At 35.9% G+C, this 19,920-nt stretch overlaps 2 protein-coding genes across 2 annotated transcripts in view; one reads left to right on the forward strand and one right to left on the reverse strand.

Moving 5' to 3' along the window:
* PPP2R3C (protein phosphatase 2 regulatory subunit B''gamma) overlaps positions 1-13,015 on the reverse strand; it is a 22,361-nt gene extending 9,346 nt beyond the window's left edge. Inside the window, exons 1-9 of the mRNA XM_015819078.1 lie at positions 12,897-13,015; positions 9,944-10,071; positions 7,716-7,820; positions 7,498-7,610; positions 5,556-5,653; positions 3,872-3,942; positions 2,714-2,846; positions 1,038-1,093; positions 877-952 (exon numbers count right to left, since the gene is read on the reverse strand). Of these exons, the coding sequence (XP_015674564.1) occupies positions 877-952; positions 1,038-1,093; positions 2,714-2,846; positions 3,872-3,942; positions 5,556-5,653; positions 7,498-7,610; positions 7,716-7,820; positions 9,944-10,071; positions 12,897-12,945 (829 nt within the window). The 5' untranslated portion in view covers positions 12,946-13,015. The remainder of the gene's footprint in view (positions 1-876; positions 953-1,037; positions 1,094-2,713; positions 2,847-3,871; positions 3,943-5,555; positions 5,654-7,497; positions 7,611-7,715; positions 7,821-9,943; positions 10,072-12,896) is intronic.
* A 3,476-nt stretch (positions 13,016-16,491) lies between these two features.
* The window catches only part of PRORP (protein only RNase P catalytic subunit), a 46,003-nt gene continuing 42,574 nt past the window's right edge, over positions 16,492-19,920 (forward strand). The window contains exons 1-2 of the mRNA XM_015819080.2: positions 16,492-17,481; positions 18,753-18,800. Of these exons, the coding sequence (XP_015674566.1) occupies positions 16,526-17,481; positions 18,753-18,800 (1,004 nt within the window). The 5' untranslated portion in view covers positions 16,492-16,525. The remainder of the gene's footprint in view (positions 17,482-18,752; positions 18,801-19,920) is intronic.

A 19,920-nucleotide genomic window follows, 5' to 3' on the forward strand; every position in this document is an offset into this window, starting at 1 on the left:
ATTTCAATACAATCTTGGACATGGATATTAGAAATTTTTTTGAAAGAAATTTCTATCCAAATTTTATGTAAGAGGAAAGAAAATACATTTGGGGCTGAAAAATTAAAACAAACAAACAAACAAATAAATAAATCAAAATTGAGGGGATGTGAATGTAAAAATTAAAAAAGAGACATAAGTTAAGGGCTTTTGCTGATGATTTGATATTGCTTTTGGGTACTTCTTTAAAGAAGTTTGAATTATCAATGGTTAAATTAGAGTTTAATGCATTAGCAGGTTCTAAGATTAATAAGCAGAAGAAAAAAATGTTAACAAAAATATGAAAATATAAGATCAAACAATTGATGAATAAAACAGGTTTTAATATTGAAAAGAAGGTAAAATATTTGTATAAAACTATGACAAATATGAACAGTATGTTATTTCAAAATAATTATATTAAGACATGGAATGAGCTTTAAAAAGATATGTTAAGATAGAAAAAAGTACAACTGTTATTGTTGGAGAGAATTTCTGTAATTAAAATATATGTTCTACTTAGAATGTTATTTTTGTTTTGACAATGGATGCACTATTTAAACAATGGCAGAGGATATATATAAATCTGTATGGCAAGGGGGGAAAAATCCAGGTTCGGGATCATCCCCAAAGATAAATAGTGGTAGCAGAAGGCTGAGCAAGGTACAAAGGCAGTAAAAATCAGCACTTCTGGGAAATGGATGAAATTATCTATTTCCCCCCCTAACTAGGTTTTGCTACAATGACTTCCATTAATACTGATGTAAATCTAGTAATTTATGAGGCCCTCTTTGTGCCATGTAAATGGAAAGTTCATGCAGAAAATGTAGTTCAAAACTATTTACACATGCAACGTACCGTAAACCCTCAAAGCAGAAGGAGCAGAAAACCAATTTGTTTCTTGACTTTCCTTAGAAAGTTCTTCATCACGTAACTGAATAGATAAGGAAATATTACGTTAGCTATCAACAAATGTAAAGAACAAGTCAAAAGTCAAAAGAATATTTAAAAATATCTACCTCTAGTAAGTCATCTAGGAAGCTGCAGGCTAAAATATCCTGTATTTTTATCTTCCCTGGAAAAGAAAAAATAATGCTTCTTTCACTAGTTAATGACTGTGATATTTTTAGGTTTAAGCAAGGTAACAGCCAAACAATACTGAAAGGAATTCAAAAGAAATAAATCAACATTTTGACCTATCAGTTCAGGTTGTGAAAAATAAGAATGGTTTTAAAATTAATATTATAAATTAATAAAATTACTAACACTTCAAACTGATTAAAACACTATGAAAGTATATTTCTAGGTATTATTTTTATCAAAATATTTATTTTTAACAAGAAAGAAAAATGTTCATGTCATTTAAATAGACTGTGTTGCTGTTATTATTAAGATCCCCTAATATTGGTGAAATTTATTTAGTTTATTTTTAAAAAAATGCCTGTTTCCTTTTAAACAAAGTATTCTCCAATATTCCTGTACTACATTAAGCAGAGGGAAAATAATTCCATTCACCACTAGATTTCTGGAGGGGGGGGGATAGTAAATGTCTATTCAGTTTTGATGCAGCTTCCTTATTTCTAAAGGTGTAGAACAGAATGGGGAACACCTATGGTTACAGTATATTTAGAAAAGTCAGAATTGCTGCTGAAATCAAGACAAAGATGCCAACGAGACCTACTTGAAGGATTAACACATTACAATCTCATATATTACAATTATCCACAGAATCAGAACTACTGCAGGAAGGTATCACAGGCAAAGGAACGGTGTAGAATATACAGTTTATTCCATTGCTTGTTATAAATGCTGTTTATGCCAGTGTAACCTGAACCAGTCAATTCTCATGCAAATAACTGCTTCTTCATTTACTTCAATAAGAAAGAAAGTCCTATCTGCATGCAGAGACTCATTCCTAAATGAAGCAGCTGCTATTGTGATAGCAAATGGTAAAACTGAGGGCTTGGGTGTCATATCAAATTCTTGTAAATATGTGTACTAAAGTCACAACAGTTCAACTATTTTCCACAAGCATCATCAACAATTTATAATTTGCCATCTCAAAGGTAATACAAAAATGTGAACAAGAAAATTTTCATCTGTCAATGACAGCTTTAACATATGAAAAACATGATTGTGATCACTGTGCTCTGCATAAATTCAACCAACTGACAATGATGATTTAGCTATTATATTGCTATAAAATGCAGACTAAAAACATACAAGACTAATTAAAAGAAGTCCCTTCCTGGCTGAAAGTTTCAGTCAAAAACTAAATTAGTACCAAATCTTTTTTTCTATGAATGACACAGGTTTCCAGATTTATGAGCAAGCCTTCATCCCATCAGGAATACATTAATACAGCCAAGAAAAATTGGAAGCCTATTTTCCAATTTTTACTATAGTTTTGCATAATGCCTTAATCTGGAGAAACTGAGTTAATCTTCATAGTTTCAATAATTATGATTTACGGAAGCAAGATAATTTCAACCTAGCATAATTAGTTATATTTAAAATTAATCACTGAACAATAATCTTAGCAACAATCTTTTAATCATTTCTTGATAGCTATAGAAGAAAAGAAGGGAAACTGGGTCATATAAACCATAATATATTCAAAACAGGTATGTATTTGTATCGTTTGGATTACATTACTGGATTCAAATTTTAAAAAAGGAGAATAATTTAAACCTACCAGTTCTGAGAGGATCTAAAAAGAAGAAGAATTTTCTGACAGCAGTGCAAACATAAAATGAGTAAAAGGATTTTTCTAAACCATCCAACTGTGGCAATGTGGGAATGAGTTCCAATATATAATTTTCTAAATCCTAGAAAATTAAACAAGAAAATGTATATTTATACCACAGATGTCATTATGATTAAAGCTGAAACTTTTTACATTTGTCCTATAGTTTGTAATAGAAATAGACTGAACATCTTTTTTTTTTCTCTAGGTGCTTTCATAGTTTTTGTCTCTAAAGGACTGGCAACAACTCTATATGGTCCTCTATTGACCCCGCAAGTCACATAATGCACAAACATTATGTATCTGTTCTCTGATGCAGGCACAATTAATGGGAAAGTGTATAGGCTGTCCTCGACTTACAACCATTAGCGGACCATTCGAAGTTACAATGGCACTGAAAAAGTGATTTACGAGCTTTTTTATACTTACAACCATTGCAGCATCCCCATGGTCATGTGATCAAGAGTCAGACGCTTGGCAACTGGTTCATGTTTATGACGGTTACAGTGTCCCAGGGTCATATGATCACCTTTTGTGACCTTCTGACAAGCAAAATCAACGGGAAAGCCAGGTTCACTTAGCAACCATATTACTGATTTAACCACTGCAGTGATTCACTGAACAACTGCAGTAAGAAACTTACTTAACTGTGTTGCTTAGCAACAGAAATTTTGGATTCAGTTGTGGTTGTAAGTCGAGGACTACTTGTAATTGTCAAAAATATCTGGCAATATAGGACTCCATTTGTGATAATTGTATCGCAGTGTTATCCTACTTAGTTCAAAAAAAGCTAAGTTAACTCTACAGTCAAGATTTCTTGGAATGCAGAGGGGTTACTTATTACAAATATCAGTCCATAATTAATTAATGTTATGTGAACAATACTCTCCATAAACAATTATATTAAAATATGATTTAATTTATTAATCAGATTTGTACTGTTACAATTACAGTACTCCTGGTGGCTTACTTGAAATCTTTCTGATTATATATAAACAGCTGATTATTAAATGTTCCCTTTAACTGCTCTTTTTGAATGTAGATAAAGACAACAGAAATCATTTCAGTTACATTAGATAAACATATCAATTATTATTCCTCACTTACTGATTCTCTGAGGTAACCTTGTCCAGCTACATCATATAAACTGAGGCCTATTCTTGTCTGGTACAGCCATACTGTGAAGCAGATTAAAAAATACCCAATAGATTTTCAAACAAGTAAAATAAGGGATAGTAACAAATTGAAAGAATATTAGAAAGATACTGATATTCACAAGTATTCCAACAAAGGCAAACCAGATACTTCCTATTTAAATTAATTACAAATAAAAATTCAAAAATCTGTTAAAGCAAATTCTACAAATTCAAATACCATATGTATATATAGTTGCAGAGAGCTGAATATAATCTGGCATACTTATGTTTCAATTTACAAATCTCTTGAGATCCATTATGATTTCTGCTTTGCTTAATTGATGACCATCCTGATTTCCCTTAAGATCTCCAAGTTATCCAAAAGACAGGTTCACAGATTATATTTCTATTTTGTTATATAATATATAATTATGTTACATGTGAACCCATTATTATGATCTATACAACAAACCAAAGTTTAACCAAGCATAATTTAACTTAATCTGTAAATAGAAAATTAGTCGTACATGAAGTATTCTCATTACTGAAACATGTATGAGGCAAGATAAAAAAAAAAGCATGCAAGGATTTAGAATACCTTCCAACCTTTTCATTATTAGTAGTCATAAGAGGCATCTTCTGTACAATAAAATAATATTTTTGGCTTTTGTTTCTTTATGTCTGCCCTACATCTGAATTTTTTTGACCCGCTAAGTTCATAATTGATTGTTTACAAAGCCAATGTTGTGATTCAGGCATTCTGGCTTTATTTATTTGTTTATTTATTTTTCAAATTTCTGAACCATCCATCTCCCTCAGCTATCAACCACTGACTGATAATTCTAACCATTAGGTAGGAGGGAAAAAAGCATAAAATAACTGAAAGAAGCAGATTTAATTATTCGATGCGTGAAACTCACTGGCACACAAACATTTTCTGGCAAGAGAAAAGAAACCACAGCTCTGTTGTATTTGTTGGTGGGCTTCTGCCCTCCTCTTGTTGGTTCTGAATACGTTTGCATGTATATTCTACCAGGAAGCAAAAAAGGACTGCATATGCTCTGCCCTAGGTCACATGAACAGGAAAGAGGAGAGGGCTTAGAATGACCCATTCTAAGCGGCTGTCCATCTGTCTCTCAGAGGGCCACATTTTTTTCTGGAATTTTTCCTTTGCAGCTTCCACCCATGCCCAACCTATTTTCAAATTTATTTTTTCTTTTGCTGACTTCTGTCATCATAATCACCACCATCATCATAATCTTCTTCATATTTTTCCAATATTTCATTGGATTAGAAAGAATAAAAATAAAGTGAAAATGTGAATAACAGTCATTATAATTTGCTATTACGCTAACAGCGTAGTGAATGAATAATTGTATTGAGTTAGCAATGATAATAATGAAGTATATCAAGATGATGATGTGATTAATAATTACGATAAATTTAATATTATCACATGATTAAAACAGAAAAACATGGGCAATACTGACTGATTATCACTCATTTTGGTCTACTTATCCAGCTCATGCCCACTTTTAAGAAAATGGTTCTCAACACAGTTTAAAACAGAATGTAGTCCCAAACCTACTATATGGAATATAATATAATCTTATAGATTATTATAGATATTGTCACAATGGATCAAAAGGACTCACCTTTTCTCATTACATAATTGAAAAACTGCATGATAGATATTCTTCCATAGGGATCATTATGAAGTAATTTAGCAAAAATTTTAGCTGTGAAGAATTGCCTGTGAAACATAAATTTAGTACTGAAATTTTGAAGATTTAATGTCTTTGTAGATCAAATGTCAGTTATATAATGAATAATGGAATAAATAACATAACAGAAATTTGTATTCTAAATATATTTCTGATATTCTGATGCAACTTGAGAAAATTTATCAATCCACTTAACTTCATACAACTATCTGTACTTAATACACTTTTTCCCACAATTTATGTATAACTTGAAATTGTTCATACTGTTTTCCTTTGATATATTAATCTATCCTAAATAGATCATACAATCTATCAAATATTCACTGTTAATTACAAGTAGCCCTTATATTTAGCAACCATTCAAATTATGACAATAGTAAATGAGTAGTTGTTATGACCAGTCCTCAAGTTCTGACTGTCCCATTACCTCTGTGGTCACATGATCACAATCTGGATACTTGGCAACTGCCTTGCACTTGTGACAATTATAGTGTCCCTCAGTCACATGATCACATTTTGCAACCTTGCTTGAGTCTCACCCACCTGGGCACCTTTGCACAGTCCTCAAATCTTAGCAATAGCAATAACACTTAGATTTATATACTGCTCCATAATGCTTCACAGCATTCTCTGAGCAATTTAGAAAATCAGCATATTGCCCCAACAGTCTTGGTCCTCATTTTACTGACCTCTAAAGGACAGAAGACTGAGCCAACCCTGAGCCTGTCAGGATTAAACTCCAGACTGTGGACAGAGTTAGCCTGTATTACTGCATTCTAACTACTGTACCACAAGGCTCCCCAGTCTTGCTGAGCTCACACTGCCCACCACCCACGTACCCTCCCTGAGTTTTTCTGTGCTCAGATTGTGTCTCTCTACTACCTGTGCATCCTCATACACCTCCCTGAGCATGGCTGAGTTCAGTGTCTCCCCGGCCACTCATGCACCCTCTCCCACCCTTGCTCACCTGTTAGCAGCTATCTGAAGCCCCACATGTTTGTGTTGTGTCTTCTCGGCCGGCCACCTGTGGATCCTCCTGTTCCCACTCTCACCCAGTAGCAGCCACTTATCTGCCTGTTAGCTCGATTGTGAGTCACCTGAGATTTTCAACTTCCTACCATCTTTCCAACTGACTTTGGTTGTTGGAAGCTGGCAGGAACTTGTGGGGAGAGCCTTGCTTAATGAACCACAATTCTCACTTAAAAGACAATGGGGACTGCAAGGATTGCCATTATTAAGTGAAGCGATCACATAATACTATACTTTATAATTGCATTGCTTAGTGATGGAAATTGTAATCCTAACTGCCATAGTAAATCAAGGACTACCTGTATTCCTTGAGCCAGCAAGTATTGGCTGTATACAAAATACATGCACAATCATGTCCCTGACCAACAAGCACACAACAAACATTACTATAAGTGCTCCTTAAACATTTGTCCATTAATATATAAGGAAATCCAAAATGCTCAACTAAACCATTCATTATATCTCATATATTCTAATGCATGCTTTCCTTTCATCATAAAACAACTTCATGACATTCAACAGATAATTTTTATAATCACCCAAAACATTATATAATTATATATTTATACTATTACATGCTTTCTCTGAATTAACAAACATGCGGGAATTTTCTTTTTCAGATTCATTTATTTCCCAATGACCTGCCAGAACCTATTATGTACATCTACTATTAGACATAAAACTACACTTTATCTCCCTCAAAATTGCTCATCTTTTAGCTAGAGTTCTGCCAAAGACGTTTACTCCCTCCTTCATTAAATCTCAGATCTGAATATTGAGCTAGACATAACTGAAACACTAGGCAAATCAGGCTCCTGTAAGTGTCTCAAAATAAACGTCTTACTTGCACTTGGATCCAGCTTTTTCACCAACTTTCAAGAAGTTTTCATAGTTAATCATTGCTTCATCCCCCATCATAGGTGGCGTCTGATGTTCATCCAAGAGAAACCACAAATTCTTAAAAAGGAAATTTAAAAAGGACACGGGAAATACCACTTAGTGGACAGTAAAGTTTCCAAAATATTGATCTGAAATTAAGTTATATTTTCAGTTTTTTCATACCTGCAATTCTTCATTATCTAGCAATTCTCTACTTTTTCTCTGCAAAAAGACTGCTCTAGATTCTTCTCTTAATTTTTGTAACAATATTTCATCTTCTGCTGGCAGCTAAAAAAAAGAAAAGAATTGTAATTTGTAGCACAAGTATATTTTGAAACTTATTTACATAAATGTTATTTGTGCTACAAGAATTGTTGAAATACAGTGAATTTTTCCTTCTTTCCTTCCTTTTTCATCTTTGGCTATCTTTTGCCCCTGCCTCATTATCCATTATTACTAATTAAGAGCAAAGAATAATTGGCAATTGATAATACTTAGTTTCTTCCATGCATCTGTCAATAGTTGCCCCAATGTGTTTCTATAATCCAATAAGTCTCTCTTTATAGTCAAGGTTTTTTTTATTGGTTTAAACAGAGAACAGTGTTGAAAAGTAAAAATATAGAGAAAAAGAAAATAAACAGGAAGTTAGATATTATCACTTCCATTAAAGTATACCTAAGGAATCTAAACTTATAACACAAATAAAACAAGGTTAGCATCTGTTCTTTGTGTCTATTACACCTAAGTTCTCCTCTGTTGCCATTGCCATTTGTCTTGCAACTTAGTTTTTTAGCCAAATGCTTCAGCTTGCCATGTGCAACTCCCTTATGAAGCTGTTCTTAAATTAAAACATTGCTATTCACAAAAGAGCACAAATGTCATGTTTGTGGTCTTCATTCCTTCTTATTTGATTAAACAGGCATTCCATGGTTACCACTCTAGCCTCTGATAAATAATTTGGTGGATAAATTATTTGAATGGAGTTGGCCTCTAACTGGAGAATACCAATAGAGAGGACTAGGGCTTTGTCCTGTGAAATGAACTATGATCATTTTGATCCCGAGTGTCTTCTTTAGTGTCAGCTCCACCACCTCCTAGTTGTATCCGTAACACCCATGGCTAGTTAAGGCCCCTCATGAAATAACAAGATTCAAGCAGGAATCAACACCTGAATGGAATGGTCCATTACCGCTTAAAGAATCTAGCTGCAACCTCTGCACAAGAAGCATTTCCTTGATCCAACTACATTAATAGTTACACTGATCTCCAACTTGTGCTTTTTAGGCCCTGCAACTCCAAAGGAGCAAACTATCTGGACCCTTGGAAGTCAGGGTTCAGTTCAGGGTTCACAATCAACTTCATTGCTTGTGCTTGTGGATAATCTTTGGAGTGGGTTTCTTTTAATGAGTTCATTAAGATGAGGTTTCACTGAATAGTAGTACTGCCTCATATTAGATGATGAAAGATGAAAGTGTTAATATACTTTATTTATTTACCTACTTATAGTGATTCTGGGTGGCCTACAATATGATAAAAAGTGAAAAAAGTTCTACAAGAGAATTAAAATGAGAGAAATTAAAAAGAAAAGCTAAAAACCAAGATGATGGGTGGTCTGGAGGTGGGGATTTTCTCTATCCATTCAACCACCCCCAATGTAGCAGGCCCCAGCCAAGGTTTCAAGTTCTTCTGGAATGCCCTCCCTTCTAATGGGAGGGCATTCCAGAGGGCAGAGGCCATAGCAAAAAAGGCTCTTCTCCTGGACCCCACCAGCTGAACATTCTTTGGCAGATGGGATCCAAAGTAGTTTCCACTGGAATGAGTGGGGTGAGCTAGTCCCTTCAGGATGAGATGGCTCCTCAGACACCCTTGTCCCTTGTCATAAAGGGCTTTATCAGCAATAACCAACACCTTGAATTGGACCCTTGAATTTATACAATAAAATATCACAAACCTTTATGTGCAAGACCATTACAGTTTTGCTGGACATGATACAACTTAGCTATAGAAGTAATGTATTGTTTTTGTGAACCTAGAATCCCAGTCATCATAACTGAAATAATTCTCTTCCTAGTAAAAAAAAAACCTAGTTGTGTATAGCATTGTAGATAATTCTGTATCTATAGAAATCAGTTTTAAAAAGTTTTATCTAAAAATATTGTTCTAGTATCTTACTTTTGAAGAAACTGAAATTTCTCTGATATATTTTGACTATTTGCATCAAAACAACCAGCTTATTCCTGCAGCTTTTAAAGACCTGAAGCTTTAGAAACCTGAGACCAACTGAAATAGTACTCTAGTTTTTATATGATTTTAATTATATACTTGGTTGCTTATTCTTTTTGTTAAACTGCTTTACTATAAAAGTTGTGTGCATTTTAAAGACCTTAGATAGAGCAACACTGAAAACCTACCCTGTAATAAAATCGTGGTATGTTCACATAAGAGGTACTGGCACTTTTTCTACCTCCTTTCCATTCCAGGTAGTATTTTGTAAACAACTCCATCTCTTCATCCTTCAATTCTTGGTCGCTCTTTTTAGCTACATAACACAAAACAGAGTATATTACCATTTATATAGCTTACTTTGTAAAACAAATTTCTGTATGAAAAATAATTTTGATTTGAATCCCATGTACTGATTGGAAACATCTTTCTCTATGTTCAAAGAAATGTCCATAAAATCTTTTCATGCTAAGAGCATATGAGACCCGGGGGAGAGGGGGGGGCAGAAGCAGGCTTAAGGCCTAGGGGAATCTGGTGGGTTGAGAGATGGGAGGGTGTTGCAGTATCATGTGGTCATAAAAGCGAATGATTGCAGTGGCCATAATTTCAAAATGGGGTTGTAACTTTTTTTTGGGGGGGGCATCTGTAGAACTTCGACCAGTCATAAGTCAAGGAATTGTTGCTTTGCTGCTGATGGTTGATTCTAAAAGACAAGAAGCTATCTACCATTTGAATATCTTCACTCTCAATTGTAAGGCTGCTTGTTGTACTTTTTGTAATTAATTTGGTCTTCCTTATATTTAATTTTACTCCCATTTTTTCCCTTTGCTCCTTAGTTTTATTATTTTAGCTTATAGATCTTTTGCATTTTCAGCTATCAGGATCATGTCATCAACATAGTAGAGGTAATTTATGTTTCTTCCTTCAAATTGAATAAATAAGGAGAGAGAATGCAACCTTGTTGCAGTCCTTTGTCAACCAGTCTGTTTCATTATGTTCTGTCCGTATTGTGGCTGCCTGACCAGTATATAAGTTTATCATGAGGATAATGAGATTTTTCTGAGCTTGATGTGGTCATCACAATCAAAAGTCTTTCTATAATCAATGAAGCACACAAAGTCTTTTTGGTATTCTTTGCTCTTCTCAATTATCCAGCGTACTGTACATCAGCAATAATGCCCTATGTTCCTCAGTCTTTTCTAAAGCCAGCTCAAACATCTGGCATATCTTTTTCCATTTACGGTTCTGCATCAGATGATCCTAAGCAGTCTTCTGCTAGCATGTGAAATTGTACGATAGTTTGCACACTCTATTAAGCCTTCTCTTTTCAGTATTGGATTGTAGATTGACCTCCTCTATTTGGTTGGTCACTGTGTGATTCTCCAGATTTGTTGGCATGGTTTGCATAGAACCTTGACAGATTCTTTTTCTGCTGCTTGCTGTATCTCAGTGGATAGGCCAGGAGTTCCTCTGCCTTCTAACTTACTAATGACTGAATTTAACAGAATAACAGAGTTGGAAGGAACCTTGGAGGTCTTCTAGTCCAACCCCCTGCTCAGGCAGGAAACCCAATACCATTTCAGACTCTTGTCCAGTCTCTTCTTAAAAACTTCCAGTGTTGTAGCATTCACAACTTCTGGAGGCAGGTTGTTCCACTGATTAATTGTTCTGTCAAGAAATTTCTTCTTAGGTTGCTTCTCTCTTTGATTAGTTTCCATCCATTACTTCTTGTCTTGCCTTCAAGTGCTTTGGAGAAGAGCTTGACTCCCTCTTCTTTGTGGCAACTCCTGAGATATTGGAACACAGTTATCATGTCCCCCCTCGTCCTTCTCTTCATTAAACTAGACATACCCAATTCCTGCAACTGTTCTTCATATTTTTAGCGTTCAGTCCCCTAATCATCTTTGTCTTCTAGTACTAGAGGTTCTTGTGAAAAGGGAATATCTTCCAGGGTACCCTAGATGTTGACATCTCTAGTGTATACTCTTTCTATCTCTCCATGAATCACTGGTCTGTTCCACACATAAGCTAACCTAAATCTTGATCAGCAATTTGCAGCTCATTGCATTATACAAACCCAGCACAGGTAACAATTTAGCGTGATGTGCCGTTCAATAAACTATGCCTGGCAAAACAAGGGTTGTTTATAGCAGGGCCATTACAACACAACCTAATCTCCTACCTCACAGGGCTTTGTTAGGCTTTCTATCTATATCAGTGTTTCTCAACCTTGACAATTTTAAGGCATGTGGACTTCAACTCCCAGAATCTATTAGCCATAAATTTAATTTCTATATTAAACTTGTCTTAATAACATTTACATCATAATCTTCAACAACATGAGATTATCACCAGTAATTCATTTATACTAAATTGCACTCTAATTTCCAGCATCACCATAACGAATGTCTGATTCAGATGGGGAATGACAGATGTTTTTTAACTGGGTCACTGTGGCTTTTTAAGAAATGGCACGTGTATATCCAGCTGATCACAAATGCAGATTATTCTAATAGGTAGCAAAAAGTAGAGACTCACTTCCATAGCGACATCTACACAATTCTGAAGTAAGCAAAACCTACAAATAGTCAAAAATTATTTCTACCATGATAAGATTTATCAGTTTTCTTTGGCTAAAAAATAGGAGGTCCTTTTAACGCTGGTAGCATAATCCTTTAGTACCTCTATAACAGTGTTTCTCAACCTTGACCATTTTAAGGCATGTGGACTTCAACTCCCAGAATTCCACAGCCAGCATTGCTGGCTGTGGAATTCTGGGAGTTGAAGTCCACATGCCTTAAAATGGTCAAGGTTGAGAAACACTGATCTATATTGTCCTTTCTCGCTGGATGATTACTAGGACTGACAGAGGCCAACGAAGTAAACGAAATCTTATTTTCAATAGATAGTATTAAATTTCATTTACTGTGAAATAACAGAGCCTAAAAAACGCGCAAAGGCTACAAAAGCATTTCTCTTCTCCTTCATATTCCGACTCCGAGAGAGGGCAGGTAGCGCGTTACATCGAGGCAAAGCTAGAGGAGCGCAGGCGGGCAGTCCCGACTCTCAGCCAGCCCCTCCCCCGTTTAAGAGACCTTCCCCAGTCAGGCGCCACCGGCCTAAAATGCCCTCCTCACTCACGGTCGCTACTGACGGCCAGCCGGCTTTTCAGTGCCTGCTTCCAGTCCATCTTCCGTGACGTTCCCGCTTCAATCAAGTACGACGCCTCCCCCGCTAACCGTCATCACCATGGGCAACATCCGGGAAACGGCGAAGCCGTCGTGTAATCCCTCCTCCTCTTCCTTCTCAAGTTTTAGGCCAAAGCTACTCTGTATAACGTAGAGCAGAGATCTCCAACCTTCGCAAGACTTATAGACTTCAACTCCCAGAATTCCTCAGCCAGCCAGCATGGTATCCCAAACTGCAGCATGGCGGACTGAGGAATTCTGGGAGTTGAAGTCCAAAAGTCTTAAAGTTGCCAAGGTGGGGGACCTCTGACGTAGAGGGAGCAAACGGAAAGCAGGGAGCCCTTAATTAACATGGCTACTGCTTGCCGGCTATTGGATCTCTTACCCGTCGCCTGCGTAGACATCATGTGCGCTAATCTGCCAATCAGAGGAGAGTGCTTCGATGGAGGAAATTTCCGGGGAAAAAATACTGCCGAGCTGTTGGCGCGTGGATCCTTTATTAGCTGAGGTTTTTTTCGTGGCGTTTTGACTCGATGCTTTCGTCGCCCGGTCTAAGTTGGCCTTGTTTTAATCTGCCAGTGTAAGTTACTAATATAAATTACGCTTCGTAGCATGCCGTGCATGTCGAGCACTTTTGCTAGCAAGAGTTGAGCCGATGCCTTTGATAATCTGTTCTGGGAGCTCCCGATGTCTGCCAAATCTGGCAAGCAAGCTACAAAGGAGATATTTATTTATTTAAGAAGGGACATTATAGGAAGAGAGCCACGTTATTCTATGCTAGCCAAATCAAATCAAGTCAAAAGTTTATTACAGTCAGAGACCAGAACAAATAAAAACACTCAAGCAATAGCCAGTTAAAATTTTTTAAATAAAATAATAAATAACAGATAAAATCTATATTAAAATCACAATTTGGCATCCAATCTGTCATTTACACGTGGCCTAACTATACTATGATACCAATGCTTAAACTGAGAGGCCCATAGTCATAGTCATTAGAACTAAGGAGAAACTTCCTGACAGTTAGAACAATTAACCAATGGAACAACCTGCCTCCAGAAGTGGTGAATGCTCCATCACTGGAAGTTTTTAAGAAGAGACTGGACAGTCATTTGTCCGAAATAGTATAGGGTTCCTGCCTGAGCAGGGGGTTGGACTCGATGACCTCCAAGGGCCCTTCCAACTTTATTATTATTATTATTATTATTATTATTATTATTATTATTATTATTATTATTATTATTATTATTATTATTATTATTACTATTACTATTACTATTACTATTACTATTATTATTATTATATGCTAAAATGCAAAAGAGTCGTAATGCAAGAGGGTTTGCTGCGTTAGTTGTGTAAAATAGCTAATCACGTGTTTCCGACGAATCCCCAATCTATTTAGCATCTTTAAAGATTAATATTATAATATTTAAGCTTTAGCGAGCTGCAGCTTACTGAGTCAGATGTGTGGAGTGGCTGAACTAATGTAGAATTCAAATCTATAGGGTTGAGGTGAGGGGAGAAAGGAAAGGGAGATTACAGGTACCTTATAATTTAACCATTGCAATATGTTGAACCCCACTGTGCTCTTCAGACTTTTTGAGATCAAGACTTGGAACCAGTAGAGTAATAGCTGAGCAGTTTAGCCACCCAGGCCCCCTCTATTATAGATCTCGAAGTAACAGTTTCAGAACGTCTTTGCTAAAAAATCCCTAATGGAAAGGGGGATCAGTTTAATTTTGAGGTATGATGACCAAATCTGGCTCTAGGTTCTGCCTTGGCTTACCTTTTCCAATAAGCAACCAAAGTTCATCCTGTGTGGCCCTCAGGCAGCAAATTAAAAATATTACTGTCCCGTTACATCTCGCATCTCTTTCCAAGGATATGCTCCTGACCATCTAAATCAGGGGTGTCAAACTCACAACATCACCTGACGTATCGTGACTTTTTCCCCATTGCCGGAGCTGGGGTGGGCGCGGTTTCGGCATGACGCATCCGGCATGCCGGCTGGCAGTTTGACACCCCTGATCTAAATACCTAAATCACATTATGTTCCCTTCATTTAGGAGGGCATTCTTTGATGCCTTGCAGTCTAAGAAGAGAATTATAAAGGCATCCAATTTAGATTAAGTTTTGCCCACGGGTAAATAGGCTATTAAAACTGTTAAATGTATTTTATTACACATACATTTATATATGTTATATAAATATAGCATTGCCCAATTTATGCTGGTCCACAGAGTGGATAATCTCTAGTCATTCTGATTAATTTTACTTATTTTACTCTCAGATATCCATGACTGTTACTCTAATGCTATGTCATATGGAAAATGCACAACCACACACACACACACATACACATGACACACTGTAAAATTAACTGAGCATTTTGGTTGTGCATTTTCCATATTTTAACTATTTTAAAATAGTTTCCCATTTTAAACTATTGAGTTAATAAATGTGTCTTTATTGTAGTTAAAGACCAATGCATAATAATACTGGTTTCTGGCTACAATAAAGACACCTATTTACTCTAATGCTAAATTTAAAAGAAAAAAGGTAGTTGGAACAGATAATAGATCTTACTGGATTGTATCCTTTATATCTTTGCTGGGCGGCCTAATGCTGTTGAGTATATCTGCTCAAGTGATAGGTTCTATAACAGTGATGGCGAACCTTTTAGAGACCAAGTGCCCAAAAATCGGCCTGCCCCTTCGGCCCGCCCCCACTCTGCCCCCTGCTCCGCCCCCGTTCCACCCCCCTACAGGGCCACTCACCACAGATTACCCAGGTGGCCTTGCAGCGCCATGGTGGCCACGCCCTCCGCCTGCACCCCGCAGCATCATCTGCACGTGATGGCGTGAGGGTGGAGTCTTGCCCCTGCTGCCCAGCTGCCATGTGCTTGGCTACGCTGCTCTGCGTGGGCCGTGCCTGGGGGAGACTCTCCTCCGGGCAGGCTGCTGGTGCGGAGGTTGCGGGGGAGGTGGGGCTGGGGCAATGGCATGCGTGCCCACAGAGAGGGCTCCGAGTGCCACCTCTGGCACATGTGCCATAGGTTCGGCACCACTGTTCTATAATATCAGAGTCTTGATCCATGACAGTGCTGCAGATCTCAATTTTAGGGCTAGGTATGGTTAGTTTGTCTCTACAAGATGATCATAAGTATTGAAAACTAAGTCTGATTAGGTAAGTGAGTGCAATTTATAATTTATCTTTGTCATTTTAAGGAAATATGATCTGTTTTCATGCAACCTGACCTAAATGAAAATCTCATATCATTGTGCTTGACTTTTTTGTGTGCAGGTACCACTAATGAAGGAACTTCAGAAATATGCTTCTGTCAAGTATTTTAACAAATGAAGGAAAAGAAGTTCTCATTTCAAATTGGCCTTTTAGTTTATTTTCTTCTGAGAATGATAAAAACTGATTTGGTTTAATGAGATAGTTAAATGTATTAGTGACATCAATCATTTATTGTACCAGTTTTTGGGACAATCTGTCAGTTTCCTTATTTTTCATATATTTATTACAAACTGGTTCTTTTTTAAAAAAAAAAAAGTTCAGTTTTAATTATTCATTATTATGGGTTTTTTCCTCCCAATAAGAAATTGGGTTTTGCAGACATTAACATTCCTCCCTGCGTCAACAAAGCAAAACTTGCCAGCTATGTGTAGGTGTTTTACTTCTACATCATGTAGACTGGTAGAGTCGATAGATCCTAAAGCATTTCATCCAGAAATTAAAATTAAAGATGGCAGTATGACGAAGAAAAAAGCCGGTAAAGACAGACTTCCCCCAAAACCTTTCAGCGCATTTGCTGCTGGATCATCCAAGATAAGGGCAATGCACAATACAAATAATGCAGTTGCAAATGAGTCTTTTAGTCCTTTGAACAAAGTCTCTCCTCCAGACACACCTTTGAGTGCCAAGGAATGGGAGAAGTTAAAAGAAGAATATCAACACTATAAAAAATTTGAAGATGTTATGTTTGATAACATGATACATGATCATAGCCCAGTAGATGTAGCTAAATCCTTGCTGGTTGCAGTGGCTAAACGTGATGGAGATGTTGAATATAGTCATTTGGTGAAGTACTTGACTATATGCGTTTATCATAAGGACGTAGGAGAGATTTATGATATCTATAATATTATGAAAGCCAAATATAAATCTTTAGAAGCATCAGCTTATTCTTTGCTCATCAAAGGCTTGAGTGATTCCCCACACTGGAAAGAGACCTTGGTGCTACTGGAAAAGGTTAAAAAAGTCTCATTCCATTCAAGACAAAATTATGGAGACTGCATTGAGGGTGCCCTGCTCAACCAAGAAAGAAACCTTGCATTTGAATTGTTTCATGAAATGGTAACTGAAAATCTGACTCCTAGTTTGACAACAATAAAGCATTTCTTCGACTTTTGCCAGCCTGTGAAGGATGATCATTTGAAAAATAAATGTATTGATATCCTCTACTACTTAAGAGAACATCAAATTTATCCTGATGAATCTCTCGTGCTGAGCATAAAGCAGTGGTTTGAAAGGTAAATAAAGCTTGTCCAGTAATAGCTGTTCTTATTTTAGATGAAAGTTCCTTAAAATAATACTTTAAATACTGATCAGTAAATAATCTGCTTACGTTGTAAAAGTTGATGAGAAATATATGTAACTATCAAAACTATGGGAAGTTTGCACACATTGCTATAAGCCATCTGTGTTATATTCAAGATTGTTTTAATGAATAATACCTAATTCATATGAACAATAAATAATTGTTATTTACAAACATCAGCTATTGTGTACATATAAGTAAAAAACTCAAAGCCACATGATGCTGTACAATACATGATATGCAAACTCAACCTCCTATGACTATACTGTTATTTTGCTTGGGAAGTTTATTATCTCTTAAGCCGATGGTTGGGTTTACACATCAGACTGAGCTTCAGTTCCTTAAACATGGTGAATTCATTAAGCAACAATTTTCTTATTTGTTCAACTAAGTCATAAATCATTTTATAAATCTTTATTTATAAACTGCACTTAGCTACAAGCAGGCAAACCACATTATGGCTTATATTGTAGATATAGCCTAGTGTGATACATGAACCTAGTCAATGGGATAATCAAGCAGTCTTAAAGACTACTATTGAATCTCCATATTTAAAAAATGACCTCTTAATGCCTTTACAAATAACGGAATACTTAAGTATAAGTTGTAATGCTGCTATAGTTTCTTTAAAAGTAGTATATGTTAAATGATGATTGCTGAAACAGGGAAATGCTGCAATATTTTATAATGTTTAATTTTAATTAAATAGTTATTGCCAGGTTCTGTCAAAGCAGACATAAACTTCCTGCAACTTCTCAGAGATTCAATACAATTAGGACACTTTTCTTTATTGTAATTCAAGAAATAACAGTCCCTGAGCCATGAAAGCTGATTCTAAACCTCTATTTTCTTTGATCAATCTGATCAAATAAATTTTGATCAACTGATTTTCCTACACATTTGCTCTGTGTCCCTGCTTGTGAATTGTTAGCTCCTAACAAAACCCTGTCAGATAGACTGGAAGTAATATACTCTAAATAGTGAATGGGACTTATGTGCAAGTGACTGCATAGAATTGCAGTTACACTTTAATTCTATATATGACTGCTTAGCTATTACCCCCTACATTTTAAGAAAATGTTTGTGTCCAAATATATATCCAGTACATTATTGATGCTTTCATTTGGATCTAAAAGCAGGAAATGCTTCTTTTGGATGTTTAAATTATTGTAATTGGATTCTAATTTTTATGCATTTTAATAGTATTTCAGGAGAGAACTGGAAAGGAAATTTAACAAGCATGAATAATAGGTAAATATATTTCTTTAAAGTTCTGTCTCGTGTTTAGCTTCAATTACTTCTTCAAATGGAACAGAAAAAAAAGATTTTCATCTTTCACTCAAGTGTTATATAACTCAAGTGTTACAAAAAAAACCCAGGCTTTTTTCTTATAATTTTGCAAAAGTATGTTAAAGTTCATAGGAAATTGAATATCTGCCTTAAGGGTGCAGTGCAATGCCTGAATGTTCTCTTTATTTTTTCTTACCTTACATTTCTTACAGAAGCTCAAAGAAGCTTACATAAGATAGTTGCAGGAAGAAATCTGTGAGAGGTTGGGATGAGAGAAAATAACTCACTGTTACCCAAGGAGTTTTGTGGCTGAGAGTATACTTGAACATGTAGTTTTCAAATGTTAGAAAATCTGTAAAGATTTAAATGATTGATAGGATTGAGAATTTTTCCCCATTTTCTGACCATAAAAACAAGATTGTCCCAATAGAAGTCTATGGAGATTCTCAATCATCCAGGTCATAGTTTTCCCAAAGGTGCTTTTCAGAACTAAAGTCAGAACTAAAGAAGCTTCTTGGATAAGAAGTGAAAATTTTCAAGGAAAAAAACCCAAGAAAGTCCATTTGCCTTTTGGAAAAGGCAGTTGGGTTCCAATGGAAGAGAATATACTGTGTGTAACTCAGGGTTGAACTGTGTAGTTCTTGGTGCGCTCTACTTGGTTGTTTGTTGCAGATGTTTCATTACCCACTACATACAAAATAAATGCTAGTGAGTGCGGGATTTGCTCCCTGTTTATATACAGTAGTTTATCCTGCCAATTTGGTGGGAATGTGATTTTGTCTTTGTTAATTATTGTTTTCTGCTTGTTTGCTTGGTCTTAATCACTGCTTATCTGGGTGTTGGCTGGAGATGATGTGTTCTGGACTTTTTGCTTCCTTTTTAGCTTCTTCATTGTCTCTTTTGAATGGTACCATTTATGAATAATGATTAAATAGTTTAATATCCCATGAATACATCTGAGCTTGGTGCAGGCTCTTTAAATTACTCTGCTCTCTTTTAATTTGTGACAACCAATAACAGATTAAAATTATGTTTGTTTGTTTGGTGTTCTGACCAAAGTGTAAAGTGTAAACTTAATTAT

This window comes from Protobothrops mucrosquamatus, unplaced genomic scaffold (assembly GCF_001527695.2).
Source record: "Protobothrops mucrosquamatus isolate PMUCROS unplaced genomic scaffold, P.Mucros_1.0 scaffold858, whole genome shotgun sequence".
Lineage (NCBI taxonomy): Eukaryota > Metazoa > Chordata > Lepidosauria > Squamata > Viperidae > Protobothrops > Protobothrops mucrosquamatus.